The sequence below is a fragment of the Camelus dromedarius genome, chromosome 10 (genome assembly GCF_036321535.1).
Source record: "Camelus dromedarius isolate mCamDro1 chromosome 10, mCamDro1.pat, whole genome shotgun sequence".
In the NCBI taxonomy this organism is placed as follows: Eukaryota; Metazoa; Chordata; class Mammalia; order Artiodactyla; family Camelidae; genus Camelus; species Camelus dromedarius.
This window is the reverse complement of record NC_087445.1, coordinates 45,017,654-45,032,202: the sequence shown is the minus strand read 5'-3', so window position 1 is coordinate 45,032,202 and position 14,549 is coordinate 45,017,654. Positions and strand designations below refer to the sequence as shown.

The window sequence follows — 14,549 nt, the reverse complement described above, 5'->3', positions numbered from 1 at the left end:
ACTGGCTGGAATTCCCGCTCTGGGTCTTAAATTTCAGCACTCTTGGCAAGGAACACCAAATCTTATTTTCAGCAATAAATTAAAAGAATTCAAAAGAGTTCCTTCTTTGTTACTGTGGAAAATGTGATTTGCCTTTTAGGAAGCCATGCTGTTAATCCCACCCGCTCTCTCTGTGTCTTGTTAGAGAAGCCTGCTTTGGCTCTTACAGTCACAGAATACATCTGATAGAGCGATCTCAGGTTTTGCTCATAGGCCATTCATACTCCTGACCAGGAAGTCTCAGTGGGAAAGAATGAAAACACATCCACATATAAACAGTGAGCTCCCATTTCTCTAACAGCAAACAGAACAGAAGAACATTTTAAGTGAGTAGGGCCTGAAGGATCCACCAGTCTTTGGATAGTTTGATTGCATAGTCAGGGTCTCCTTTTTAAGTGCTTTACATCTCTATAAATGTATGCCATCAGAGTCTGCAGATGAGACGAATTAAATGGAATGAAAGGCTGAGTAGGTATCACCTTTCTAAAACAGCCTTCACATCCAGGTTGGGTTTTCATGTGTACAAAGAGACCTGGGAAGAAATCTTTGATTAATATTTTTTTTTGTCTTGCAGAGTAATTCCCTCTTGGTCCCAGACAGTCTGAGAGGCACAGATAAACGCAGAAATGGACCTGAGTTTTCCAATGACATCAAAAAAAGAAAGGTGGACGATAAAGACTCCAGCCACTATGTAAGTAAATAAAGGACTTGAAATAATATTTGTTTGCTTTCTTGCTCACCTTCTAAGTGAGTATACAAAGGACTCTTAAGATCTTAAATGATAATTTCACATCCCGTAAAATAATAGCGTCAAGGGGATGGACTCTTACACTGTAGGCTATTATTTCCCTCTAGAGCTGTCAGTTATGTATCTGCCAGGCTCAGTATTGAATTTTAGGCTTTCTGCGTAGTTACTCGGATACAAAAGAGGGGATACAAAATGTCGGGCTGGCTTCATGGTATGTAGCCTGTGCAGCTGTCCCAGCCCTGCTCTTCAGAGGGCCCTGCCTTGCCCTTGGTTTAATGCTCTGCTCTCAACCATCTTCACATTCTCAATTTTTAAGCCAATGCCTGCACTGTCATTTTGTCCTGGACTTTGCAACTTTGGCAGCCTGTCTTGTGAAAATAATGAGGGTAAGAATTTTAGTGTCACAAACTGCCTTTTTGGATGCTATTCTGTGATTCATTTAGGCTCGTATTAGGTCTCAAGGCAGAGTTCGTCCTCTTCCACAGCGAGCAGTGTGGTGATAGAAGTCCATGGTAGAAATGGAAGAAATGTTGGGGGCATCTCGTTCAAACACTGCAGATAAGCCCACACAACTGGTTGAAGGAGTGAAGACTCTTGACTCAGACCTAGAGAAAACCACATTCTCTCAGAGAGCAAACCCAGCCAGACGGCCATTGGCTCTGGGCTCGGGGTCATGAACATTGCGGCTGACAGATGACTTGTAGTGTCCTTGTGTGTCCCTGAGTGTCTGTTTCAGGATGGACGAGTTCTTGGGAACAATGTGAGAGTAGAATGTGAATTAGGCCACTCCCTGTTGCTCCTGGAGGAAGAAGTGTCTACCTCTGGCCGGCTGGTGTGGAGGTTTACACGCCAGACCTCTGCCTCCTGCTGGCTGGTGCAGGCCGATAGCTAACGATACATAGCCTTTGTTGAGCAACGTGTCAAGTTAGTGCCGGGTCCTGTGTGATTCTGCAAGACTTGTTTCGTTTAACTCTGAAAATAACCCTGTGAGTTTGGTACCATCCCTCTCTTTCATCAATAAAGGAACTGAAGCACAGAGCTTTTAAGTGATTTGCCCAAGGTCAGAATTAGTGGCAGAGCCTGGAGGCAACTCTTAATCACTACGTTAGGATTCCTGAAGGGAGAGTTTAGGATTGAATATTTTGCCAGGGGTCCTCAAATTGGTCCATACTTTGTACCATAATAACATCCTAAGAACCCAAGTTATTGATCTTCATCCCTGTCCCAAGCCATGTAGCACATACTTGCCCAGAGCCAGTGTCCCACACTAGTACTTTTATATATGGCATCTAGGCAAGAAAGTCGATGGTTAGATAAAACATTTGAGACATGAGTTTAAAGTTGAGGGTAACTTTCTAGCTGGACTTGGAGGCCACAAAAAACTAATGGGTAATATTTTCACTTGTACTGATCTTTCTCAAACATTATTTGTGTATTCTTAATTGACAGTGACATCAGTCAAAGAATGGTGTAGATCATAAGCTAGGGGCCTCCTTTTTGAGAATTAAGACCCATTGCAATAACCTGTTTTTCCACATGTCCATTGTATTACTCTGCTCTAAAGGACATAGAAGACCTTTTGGCTAAAAAAGTAGTCTTCTTCAGCCTGCCTTGAACTTGATGTAGGAATGCTCACATCATTAAATTGAACAGCTCTTCTGAAGCTTTTTCCAACTCAGTGCAATTTTGGGGTTTCCTCTGATTAGCAAATTTTATGGTTTTATGTCAAGATAATAAAAGGCTATTGCAGGATGCCAGTGCCCTCCGTATAACTGCCAGCCTGTCTTCCTTCCATCTCCAGAATATCCCAAGCTGATTGCTAAAGAGCTTTCATCTTAGCACGAGGTTAGGTCTAGCTATGTTATTCCAGCCAGAAGCTAGCTTTATTTGTAGTTTTTTGTCTGCTTTGATTTTTTGCAGGAACTGGTAACCCTACGGGAACAAGGTTTAAGTTTGTCTTTATAATTATGAATTCCCTATGAACACTAGAGTTGTTGGCAGTCTTCAAGATGATACACGTAAAAGCAATGACATGAAATTGTGTTCTTAATTTGAAATCCAGTGGGAAAAGCTCTCTGAGATAAGGGCATGTGAATTTCTAATTGTAAGAGAGATTCAGCTGTTGCAAACATTTATTGAGCCATTATTACGTGCCAAGTTGTACAGCTTGCCTTCACCTACGTACACACGGTGAGTGTATAGCTGGGGTGCTGCTGCAACAGAATTCCTGCCTGGGGCTTTGCGCCCCCCAGGTCAGATGAGAAGGGGAGAAGGTGGTAGTAAATACCAGGGCTGGCATTTTGGAAGGGAGCCTATAGGCGTTCCCTAGGTTGTTTCCTAGTCTGTGTCTGCTACCAAAAACTAGAAATTTCATGGATCCTCAAACTCTTGAATAACTGACGTTAAAAAAAATTTTTTTTTCAGGACAGCGATGGTGACAAAAGCGATGACAACTTAGTTGTGGACGTATCTAATGAGGTAACCATCCTCTTAATCAGACTATTTCAGAGTAACTTGTGAGGGAAAGGAAGTGGAGCCACCATGCTTTGGTCTTTTGTAACTTTACACATTAAGAATTGAATGGTTCATGGAAGGAACAGTCATAGTCTAAAACCAACACAAACTTTTGATTCCTTTTAAAAAAAAATCTGCCAAATCATTTTGGATTCCTAAATTGGCACCTGGTGTTCCTTTCTGACCTGTGCCCTCTGGGCAAAGTGTTTGAGCACGAGATGGGGATATTATTGTTTCTAGATATTGTTTGCTTTATTGTGTCTTCATGGGTGCGCCTGCAAACACCATCGTGTTCATGGTAACAGCGGTGCTAGTCAGGTGCACACCCTCAAATCCCCCGAATTTAGAGGACTTGCAGCACTCCCCGTTAGTGTGGAAATGGAGTGTGGAGAGGGGAAGACCCATCTTTAGGAGAGGAATCAGGAGACCTTTGCTTGTGCTCGCTCAGGACCCCTCATCTCCGCGAGCCAGCCCCGCCCACTCCCCCAGGGAAAACGGGATCGACAAGACCCGCCTGCTGAAGAAGGACGCTTCCAGCAGCCCGGCGTCCACGGCCTCCTCGGGAAGTTCCACCTCTTTGAAATCCAAAGAAATGAGCTTGGTAGGTAATAAGAACTGTCACTTGCCTATTTAGCAGTTTAGTTGTCTCTGGGAGCCAGAGATTCTCTAAAGTATTTGATTTTTTTTTTTTAAATAGAGGTACTAGGGATTGAACCCGGGACTTCGTGCATGCTAGGCGTGTGCTCTACCACTGAGCTATTGCCCTCTCCCTAAAGTATTTGAAGTGTGCATTTTTTACTGATAGAGAGTTATTTATATATATTTACATATATATGTGTGTGTGTGTGTGTGTGTGTGTGTGTGTATATTTTTTTTTTTTTAAATTTTTCATTGCTTGCCTGTGAGTGGCAGGATGCTTTTTTTTTAAATGGAGGTACTAGGAATTGAACCCAGGACCTCATGCATGCTAACCATGTGCTCTGCCACTGACCTATACCCACCCCCTGAGGTTATATTTTAAGTGTTTAAAAGTGAAATTCATCATTCTCTCCACCTCCATGGCAATTCCTTCTCCCCTCTGAATCAGCTAATTGGGCCATGATTAGGGAGAGGTAACAAGCTTCCAGGCCATTGCCATCTCACGTGGGGGATATGCTCCTGGCACAGGCTCTCTGAAGCTTCCTCGCTGAAAAATGGTTCAAACACCTTAGGTACTGAGAAGCCCTCATTTTCTTAAGTGGTGCAGTTCACCTAGTTTTAGACTGACCTGTCCTCGGGCTACGTTGTGATTGGGTTGCTGGGCGCATGGTGATGTACTCAGGGTGGCACCAGGGGAAGGGGGTGCATCAGGCCCATTCTTGCTTTCAGTCACTCAGCAAACAGTGTGGAGTATGTCATCTCTTCACTCACAATAACCACACCCTAACAACTGTGCAGGGAATCCTTACATGGTCCCCTGAGGAGTTATCCCATTTCACTGATGAGGAGGAAAGCCAGAGGAACTTGGAAAGTTTACACAGCTTGTTGGATCCAAGACCAGAGGGAGCTGGGGTCTCTCTGGTTCATGTTTTTTGCGCTTTTCAGACTGTGATTAAAAGGACATGAAGGGTTCAGATGTGGAAGAAGATGCCCTGTAACCCTGTTACTGTCTTGACTCCTGAAGGCCCCTGCAGTCGTGGGTCCACACTGGTTATGTAGGCAAGTGGGTGGTGTACTGCTTAACGACAGTTACTTTTTTAGGCACATCTCTCACAGTGAAAGGACTAGGTCTAGGGTTTTGCCTCTGAGTTGCTGTTTTGTGCCTCTCAAACTGAGGGCCCCTCATTCTCACCATTAGTCTCAACCCCACTGCCACCAAAAGGCAAGAGTAGAAAGGAGATCCTCCCTCTGACATTCCCGGTGACCGGGGCATTCGTTTCTGATGCCCGGGAACTTTCCTCCGGGTGGTCATCATTCTATCTTGGCCTAGATCCAAAGTCCACAAGCCTGATGGAAAAATACTTTTTAAAATAAAATCTGCGGAGGAAGAAGTGTGATCATGTTCTGTGTCTCTAGCTAGAGTTTTAATTCTGGCAGGAAGAGGAAAGGTCAACATTTCTCGCTCACAAGTTAATGCTGTCAACATTGTGTGGATTTATGAAAATTGGCTGAGGGAGTTGCTAGAAGGTGCCCAGTGTCCCAGCTGCTGTTGTGATAAATTGTGTAATATGGCTTGGATTAAAAATAATACTCATTTAATTTGTTTAATGATACCAGCATGAAAAAGCCAGCACGCCCGTTCTGAAATCCAGCACACCGACGCCGCGGAGCGACATGCCAACGCCAGGCACCAGCGCCACTCCAGGCCTCCGTCCAGGCCTCGGCAAGCCTCCAGCCATGGACCCCCTCGTTAACCAAGCGGGTAGGGCACCGCCTCTTGTGTGCTGTGTTCTGTCTTTCCCAGCTTGCTTCATCCACGCGTCTTGTGATGCAGTTTCCCTGTGAATATGAAATGCACTTTCTGCCCGCCTCCCTCCTTCCTATCTCGGAAAAGCCAGGATAAGAAACAGATGTTTGTCCTTGGGTTTCAGCAGCTGCACCCTGTTCAGTCTCCGACTGTTTACATTTGGCTTTTCTTTTATTTCCAAATAATCCAAATCCTAGGGACTTCAATAAAGTTTCTGATAATTATTCTGCATGTAAGCTCCTTACCAAACTATCATTGTGTGTCTGAGTTTGCTAATATTGACTGAAACCACCAGTCTGGCCGGCCGAGTGTGCTTCTTGCTTGCTTTAGTTGGCCAGTGTTCTGCTGGTACCTCCCTCAGGAATCAGCGGTTTCTCCCTCAGTAGAAATAGGGAGGGTTTCATGGTGACTCCAGCCTCTGAATAAACTCATAACTTTTAACTTAATCTTCCTCCCCGGGAAAGGAAAAACGTAACACCCTGGGCCCAGAGGAAAAGAGGCCCCAGAATATTCCTCCTAAACCTATGCTCTGGTTTACGTAAATCCAGGATCAGGTTTTCATTTGGAATTGGTAGCAGGGAATGGAATTTTTGAGCTGGAGGAGACATCTTGGAGTTTATCAAAAAAAACATTTTGTCAAGTCAGCAGGTGGTGCGTGTGCCTTGGTTTGCCAGCTGTGAATTGGGTACAAGAATGCTGCTTATTCCCCTGGTTTCCCAGTGTTGCCAAGAGTACCTATGGAGGAGGAAGTGTTGGACAGTGCTCCCCCTGGGCAGATCCCTTCTTTCCTGGAGATAAATTCAGCTCTAGGGAAGAAGGGATCCAGTGTAGGAATTGGAGGTGCTCCCCCCCACACCTTCCCTCCTCCTTCCCTTCCGTGAAAGGCACTGAAGAGGACCCTGCAACTGCTGGGTCAGGCGGGACCCGGTGAGTCACGTGCGGCTTGTGCTTCCTTGCAGCGGCCGGCCTGCGGACGCCCCTGGCGGTGCCCGGCCCATACCCTGCGCCCTTCGGGATGGTGCCGCACGCGGGCATGAACGGCGAGCTGACCAGCCCCGGCGCCGCCTACGCCAGCCTCCACAACATGTCACCGCAGATGAGCGCGGCCGCCGCCGCCGCCGCCGTGGTGGCCTACGGGCGCTCCCCGATGGTAGGGACGGTGGGGAGGGTGGGCGTGTGGGCGCGGCCAGGGGCGGGCGGGCAGCCCTGCACTTGCAGACAAAGGCCCAGTGTCGCCGCCGCGCCCGCCTCCCTCTCGTCCGCCTTCATCAGCGTGCTGCTTCATTAAGTGAAGGCCAACTGCTTTTTGTCTGACTGTTTCTGTGGATGAAGAAAGGCAGTGTTTAGGACCTCCTTCAGCGGTTCAGGGGACATCTGGTTTTCTCCCACCAAAGCAGGTTTTTTTTTTTTTTTGGAAGGCGATGAAATGACTCAAGTAGCTCACAGAAGCCTTTTCATTCGTTTCCTTGAGGGTTTTTTTTTTTTAAACTTCTTTAATTCTTAGGAGAAAATATTTGAGAGGCCGTAATTTTCTCTTTCCGGGCTTATATTATTCTTTAAACCCAATAGCGTGGCTTACATGTAAGGAGTGATTTCAGCACAACAGAGAGAAACACAAAGGGACTGAAACTGGGGCAGGTTCTCCTTTTTGCCCTGCCTCCTCCCACTGTGTAAATGGCCTCAGGTTTGACAGGGAAGAGACAAAAGTGCAGGTGAAGGGGAAGATTGTGTAATCTTTGATTGCATCAGGAAAAGGGAATAGATTATAATTCACAGCAAATGAAAGTCCTTAAGTCATTTCTGTTGGCTGTTTGAACTATGTCATGTGTACCTCTCCCTTCTTCATTACTGCTGATAACTTGGGGTGATCGTAAAGTTCACCGTTTTTCCCCCTCCGTTGCACTAGTAGGAAAGTCTGCAGTGGAGGGCAAGATCATTTAAAGCGAAGTGGGCAGCTAGGGACTAGCTCCCTTCCTTAAGGTGCATAAAATAGAGAATCCATGTATGAGTTTTTCATTGTTTTTAATTTTGAGGGGGAGGTAATTAGGTTTTTATTTATTTACTCATTTTAATGGAGGTTCTGGGGATTGAACCCATGACCTCATGCATGCTAAGCACATGCTCTACCACTGAATCCGTGTGAGTTTTTAAGCATTGACGTAGACCAATGGTATGAAACCTGGGGGTGATTTACATTTGGTGATATCTGGAGACACTTCTATTTATCAGAACTGGGGGATGCTACTGGCACTTACAGGGTAGAGGCCAGGGATGCTTCTAATGACCCTGCCATTCCCAGGACGAAGGACAGCCCCCAGCCGAGAACTGTTTGACCTAAACCGTCGATAGTGCCAAAGCTGATAGTCAGGTTGTCCTGACTCAGACAGCATATTGCTCTTTGTACTTGTTTGGACGGACGGAACATTCTGAGTCCACAGGACGTATTTACCATGAGAAGCTGGTTCCCAGTGCACAGATACATCACACGCCTTCCTTCCTCCCAAAAAAGAAGCGTGTCTTGTGGTATTTAGAGGCGGCTATGTTACTTATTACATTATAATTTTTCTTCTGAAAAATGCTAGCATATGTCCCTGTTTCTGTTTCTGTTGCTTTGGGGATTTCTGAGTCTCTAGTGAGAAGTCCTCCTGGGTGTCACAAAGTGCCTCCCCTGCATGAACTGAGTCTGCGGTGCCTTATTTTGTTTCCAGGTTGGGTTTGATCCTCCTCCTCACATGCGTGTACCTACGATCCCTCCAAACCTGGCAGGAATCCCTGGAGGGAAACCGTAAGTACCTCTAACTCCTTGGTTTTGTTTTAAAGGTGGTTACTTAGTCATGGGTATCAGTGGCCTAGAATTCCAAAGGGAGCTTAGGCTTGGGCGTTGCCAAGGAGATTTCTGTCTTTTCCTGAGACGTGTTAACACTTTCTATAAATAGACACCTGGTAGGTGTCATGCCTCTGGCTTCCCCCTGTGGGTGATCTTGTGCGCTTCGTTATTTCTGGAGAGAAGCTGTGGGAGACGGGGACTAGAGGGGAGGCATGGCCCAGGGGTGGTCAGCCCTCCTCGCTTGACCCTTCCTCAGAAAGCTGTCTGCTTCGCCGTTGGGATATAGGGTAGCCGCCAGGGGTTTTCACGGGACTGTGCGTGGGCAGTACGCCACCACACACCTGCAATCTCAGGAATGTGAAACGTGCTCTTTACCCAGCCCAGTGCCACCTTTTCCCTGTTTTGGGGAAATGAGATTTACATGAAAGGTAGGTTCTTTTGGATGCCAACATCACAGGCTGACCCCTAAGTAAAGTTTGGACAGATGCCTTACTCTGAGAGATCTGGGGTTACAAAGTACAGTGTGGCTTTTGTGGGTAAGCAAGAGAGGTAGGTTAAAGGGCAGAGGAGCATTCAGACTTTGAAAAGCCCCATTGGTTCTTCTTCTGGGGTTGCTTAAAGTCACGTTCCCCATAATGTTAGTAATTAGAAACGTGATTTCAAAGAATTCCTAAAGTTCTCAGTTTTTGTACAAAGCAAACGTGAAATATGAGGGTCTGTCTTACCTCTCAGCAAATACTCTATCTTTCCATAGAATAGAAGACAGCAGAAAGCCTGTTGCAATTTGTTGGTTTTTCCAAATAGTGGTACATGTCACAGGACCTCAGTGTTTTATTTTGTTTTGTTTTGTTCTGGGGTTTTTTTGGTTATACCCTCTTCCTTCAAGTGGTTGCTTTCAGCTATTACTTACATGACTGTTGCATATTGCGTTATTTTGAGTGGTTCGTTCAACTACCTGGTCATCCTTGTGTGGTTTTTATTGCAGCCTTGCTTCAGACAAACCAACAGCATGAGGAAAGATGGAATTTCTTACCCTGTCATCTGCTTTTAGAAAGCAGATTCCCATTGCTCCACTTTTCCTGCATTATAATATCTATTTCCCAATAATTTTTATTTGTTTATTTAAATTGAAGTATAGTCAGTTTACAATGTTGTGTTAGTTTCTGGTGTACAGCATAGTGATTCAGCTATACATACATATATTCCTTTTCATATTCTGTTTCATTATAGACTACTACAAGGTATTGAATATAGCTCCCTGTGCTATGTAGTAGAACCTTGGTGTTTATCTTTTTATATGTAGTAGTGTGTATCTGCAAATCCTGAACTCCCAATTTATCAGTAATTTGATTCTTAATGAAATGATAGTTTGGTTTATACTAGGATCTAGTAGAGATGTCAAGCATGTGTGGTAACATCTCGCCTCAGGAAGAGCAGGATTGGGAAGTGGGGCACTGTTGCAAATATTTTCTTAGCTGGTAGGTCTCTTCTGATTGAATACCTGTGAACTACTATGTTGTGTGTTCTTGGGAATGCCCCCTGCATCCAGTCTTGAATGCCCTGGGGCGCTTGTGGGTATTTCTTACCTGTGGTTGCTGGCAGTGTAGCTAGCTCATGTGTGTCCTCCTGCCTGGTGAGTGGATAAAGGGCAAGCGTGTAAAATTGAGATAAGAGGCAATAATTAATAGCAACTGATGAATCTTTGGGGGATAATAGGCAAACAAGGCCAAGTTCAGCTGACCATTAGAGAAAGCCAGTTTCCAGAGTCAGAGATGTGGGAGGTGTGTCCAACTGCCAAGATGCCACCCTGAAAGTGAAATGAAAGGCAGATGGGGTGGCGAGGGCAGAGCTGAGAGCTACAGTGCTGGTCTTGAAGGCTGGTGGGTTGGGGAGGGTTAATGCAGAGCTAGTTTGTAACCATTGTGTGTGTTGACAACGTAATTAGGCACAAAGTTTTACACCTTTAGTGGATGACGGTACTGATGTCATGGTTATTAAAGCCTAAATAGTCGTGTCCTTGATTTGGGAGCACATCGGATTTCTTTGTGTTCACAGCTGCATAAGCTAGGATACCATGTGCCGAGGGACTGCGACAGTGGGGAGGGAGCAGAGATGTGAGACTCACATACCACGGTGCTTTTCTTCTCTTGGTCAGATGGTCACTGGTCTCTGTGGATTAGAGGGGTCACCGCTTTCGAGAATAGTTCAAAGTATTCCTTTGGATTCTCTTACAAATTTTGAGGTGAGCCATATTATAGGAGGAAGGGCAAATTAATTTGTATCAGAGGGAAAAATGTGCCTTGCTCGTTGTCTGGGATGTGGGCTACACAGTCTGAGTCCCCACATTAATCCATTAATTGGTGTGAGAGGACTTCCTGCTCTTATCGCCTGGTAAGTAGTGCTGCCCTAGGCGGTGCTTCTCAGACCCGCTGTGATGACAGACAAGTTTTTTTCCCAGAATGACAAAGATTGATACTCTTACAGCAAACAAACACAGTTGAAGGGGGGGGGGCCAAATTCAAGTCTCAATTTTTTTATTACAAGAGTCAGCAGTTGTGAATTGACTCTGCGTTGCTGTGTACGAGTTTCTGGACCCTTTGGCTAGATGAGTGAGCAGCACCTCGCTGCGGGCAGGCAGCACCGAGTGTCTGCCGACTGCGTGGAGCAGCGCCCCTCCGAGGCTTGTAAGAGACATGGTGACAAACCACTGTGTCCAGGGCAGGGTGAGCAAGGTGGGAGAGGTTTTGCAAGTGTCATTCTCTGAGGTGTACCGATCAAAGTAATTTGGGAAGGGCAGCTGGAGGCTCTTCCTGGGTGTCTGATGGAGGACTGTGCATCAGGAGTTGTGTTCGGTGCTGGACGTGCTCCAGGAAGGAGAATATTCAACTTCTTGGCTTTGGGGGGCCTGTGGTATGGGGGGAACATTAAAGGAACAATAAATACTTGAGTTAAATTTGTGACAAGAGCTAAGTGCTGTGATAGGCAGACGTGTAAAAGGTAAGCGAAGTTAGGAAGAGAGGGGTTTCCTTGGGGTAGGGTGGATGCAAGGAAAGCTGAAGCTCATGCAGGAGGGAATAAGCCCACCAGGCAGAGGGGGCAGGGAAGGCGGGCTGTTGCAGGTAGAAGGGACAGCGGGCTCTCAGCACAAAGAGGGAGCTTGAGGACTCGTGGGCAGAGGGAGGAGTGCCTATGAAGAGCGGTACAGCTGGGAGAGTTGGTTGGGGCTGGAGGGACCTTAAAAGTGCCTCAAGTGTGAAAGCACCTCTGTGGTTCAGGTTTCCTCCCATGGCCTCACCAAGTGCCTGTGTGCCTCTGACCCAGTGCCTGGGCTCGCGGCTGCCCGGAGCAACTGGTTTCCCCTGGCGGCGTGAAAGGTCTTCCAGCCCTTGAGTTGAGAGCTGTCTCCCTGGAAATTTTACCCATCAGTCCTGTTCTTTCCCACCCTCTGAGACCACACAGTGCATCACTAATCCATCCTCCTCCAAGATGGTTTGGAGACCATCTTGCCATGAGGTGTCTCTTCTGACTGAGTATGTCCATTGCTTCAGCCCTGTCTTGTGGGATGTGGTTTCAGGTTCCCACGCCATCTGCCCACTGCAGTCTAGTCAGTCACCTCCCTCCTGTCCTCTCTTCAAGATCTGTTGCTTAGGCATTGAGGACCCTATGCGGAGCTCACAGCCTAGTGATGGAGCGGCAACATTAATCAAGTAATCGCAAAAATAAATGTATAATTAAGGTTGAGGTAAGAGCTGTGACCGAGGAGTACTGTTTTGTGGAACCAGGTGAAGCACTCATCCCATCTAGAGGGTCAAAGGAGGATTCTCAGTATTTTCTGCAGTAACTCTGCCGGGTCAGGGCATAGCCTCTAGGTAGTGGAATCAGCATATGCAAAGGCCCTGTGGCCTTCCATTGTTTTTGGTTTTTTAAATCAAAGTGCCTAGCGCAAGATGACATTGCCACTATTCTGTACTTGTTTTGGTGTTAAGTTGATATAAGATCGCAGTAGGGTTTCCCAACCAACCTAGAAGTTTTTTTCTTTCCCACTTCTAACTTCTCTTTGTTATAAGCTTTGGCCCTATTCTGGGTCCACATCTGGACCCAAACTTGCCTTTGCTTCTTCTTTGTTTTTAACTCCCATTTTTACCAGGTCTTCTTGTTTGTTAAAATCCTCACTGAGATCCAACGTGAGTTTTTCCCTTTATGAAATATTTATCTGATCTGGTCTGTTTCTTGCTCAGAGGTCCTCAGAAGGGTCAGATAAACTCCTGCTGTGGCCCCTCTGGTAATATCACCCCAGTCTGCTATTCTCGCCTCATGTCCTGTGTTCCTAGCATCTTGTGCTCTGGCCAAATGGGATATAATCCCCTCTTCCATGAAGAGTCCTCCTCCTCCTCTTACCTGGAGCAACTTCGCTTCTCACCAGTCTTCAGTTCTTCCTACAGAAATATTTTCTGTCCTTCAAAGACTACGTCAGCTACTGCCTCCTTCATGAAGCCTTTACTGATGCCGTCCCATAGATGCCCTCTCTCCACCAGCCCCTTATAACATCTTGTGACACTTTCCACACATGACTTACCGTCATGTATATTTCTGTCTGCTGCTTCCCCACTAGAATTGAAGCTTCTCAAGTCCCCTTGCCCCCCCAGAGCTCAAATACCCATTAAGCAAATGAATATTTGCTGCGTGGACTAGATGGGGATGAGTTCAGGGTTGTGTAAGACCCTGTGATTCATCCTTCTCCAGAAGACAGTCACAGTTTGCATTTTAGAGTTATGCAGTGCTAATTTATAAGCTGTAACCCTGACTGTGTTTCCAAACTCTCAAGGCAAGATTGAATTGGTATTTTTTGGTCAGCTTAACTTGAACTTATTTTTAGTTTTAAGAAATTTATTCCTAGAACTCTGGAGAACACTGATTAAAAGAAAAAATCCCGAAGCTTAGACAGATTGACATCTTTGTTGTGTTTCATGCCTCCCTCCCTGTAAGACGTTTTTCTGGCCCCGTGGCACTGCTTTCTTCCCCATAAATACCTGGGGGCTGAGTTCTACCTGCCTCCTATAGTAGCACCTGCAGGTCAGGCATAGCTCACACTAATAATAGCCTGGCTTAAGATTCCAGCTTAGTTCCAGGTTCTTTCACCCTGTGTTTTAATGCTAGACATGTAATTGAGAAATCTTCCACCTACTTGTTTAGTGTTTAAATACATCTCTAAACTACCTTTTTGGAGTTGGAGCCTAAAGGGAAGAGAAAATCTAAGCTACATTTGGGGTAAAATTGCCTCTTAGGAAGATATGTTTTGCAGCAGTGAACAGAGGCTATCCAAGCTTCTAGCCAAAAAGACATCTCGGTGGCCAGGCCCCCCTCTCTCTCCCCTCCATTCCTGACCTGATCTTGCTTCTGATTCCTCTGTTGAGCATGTCTGGATTCCACAGTTGGTTTCTTTAGTGGATTTGGAAATGAATTCAGATTTCTTTTTACTTGTTATGATATTTGGGTGTTTTCTGGTCAATTAAATGCTAAAAGTAACATCACTGTTTTGTGCCATATTATCACCATGTGGGTTTTAGTTTAACTTCTATTTTTCTACCTTTTGAAAATGTGTAAATATCTTGGGATTATATTGGTGTTTGAGGCCCGCTCTTTTGATGTGAATTATGTTTAGCTGCTGGACAGCTAACATGTCTCTCTCTCCCTCTTCACCTCTCCAGAAATGGCTTTCTGCTTATCAGGAGTAAGTGTAGTTTGTCTGTTAACTTACTGGAATAATGCTATTTGCCTGTAGTGGTGGGTTCCTTTGCTAGGATTTTTGCATTGAGCTTTGAAGTGGCTGTATTTTAAATTTATCTTTGTTTAATTTTTTGTTTATTTGTTTTGTTTTTTGTTTGTTTCTTTTGGTGGGGGGGTAGGTTTATTTATTTATTTTTAGAGGAAGTATACTGGGAATTGAACCCAGGACCTTCTGTGTGCTAAGCATG

At 45.5% G+C, this 14,549-nt stretch overlaps 1 protein-coding gene across 2 annotated transcripts in view; it reads left to right on the top strand.

The window, feature by feature from the left end:
* Positions 1-14,549, top strand: part of LOC105096833 (TLE family member 1, transcriptional corepressor) — an 81,295-nt gene that overhangs the window by 52,321 nt on the left and 14,425 nt on the right. For both annotated transcript variants that reach the window (XM_031449940.2, XM_031449939.2), the window contains exons 9-14: positions 614-730; positions 3,212-3,265; positions 3,750-3,902; positions 5,558-5,702; positions 6,707-6,897; positions 8,456-8,532. In XM_031449940.2, the coding sequence (XP_031305800.1) occupies positions 614-730; positions 3,212-3,265; positions 3,750-3,902; positions 5,558-5,702; positions 6,707-6,897; positions 8,456-8,532 (737 nt within the window). The remainder of the gene's footprint in view (positions 1-613; positions 731-3,211; positions 3,266-3,749; positions 3,903-5,557; positions 5,703-6,706; positions 6,898-8,455; positions 8,533-14,549) is intronic.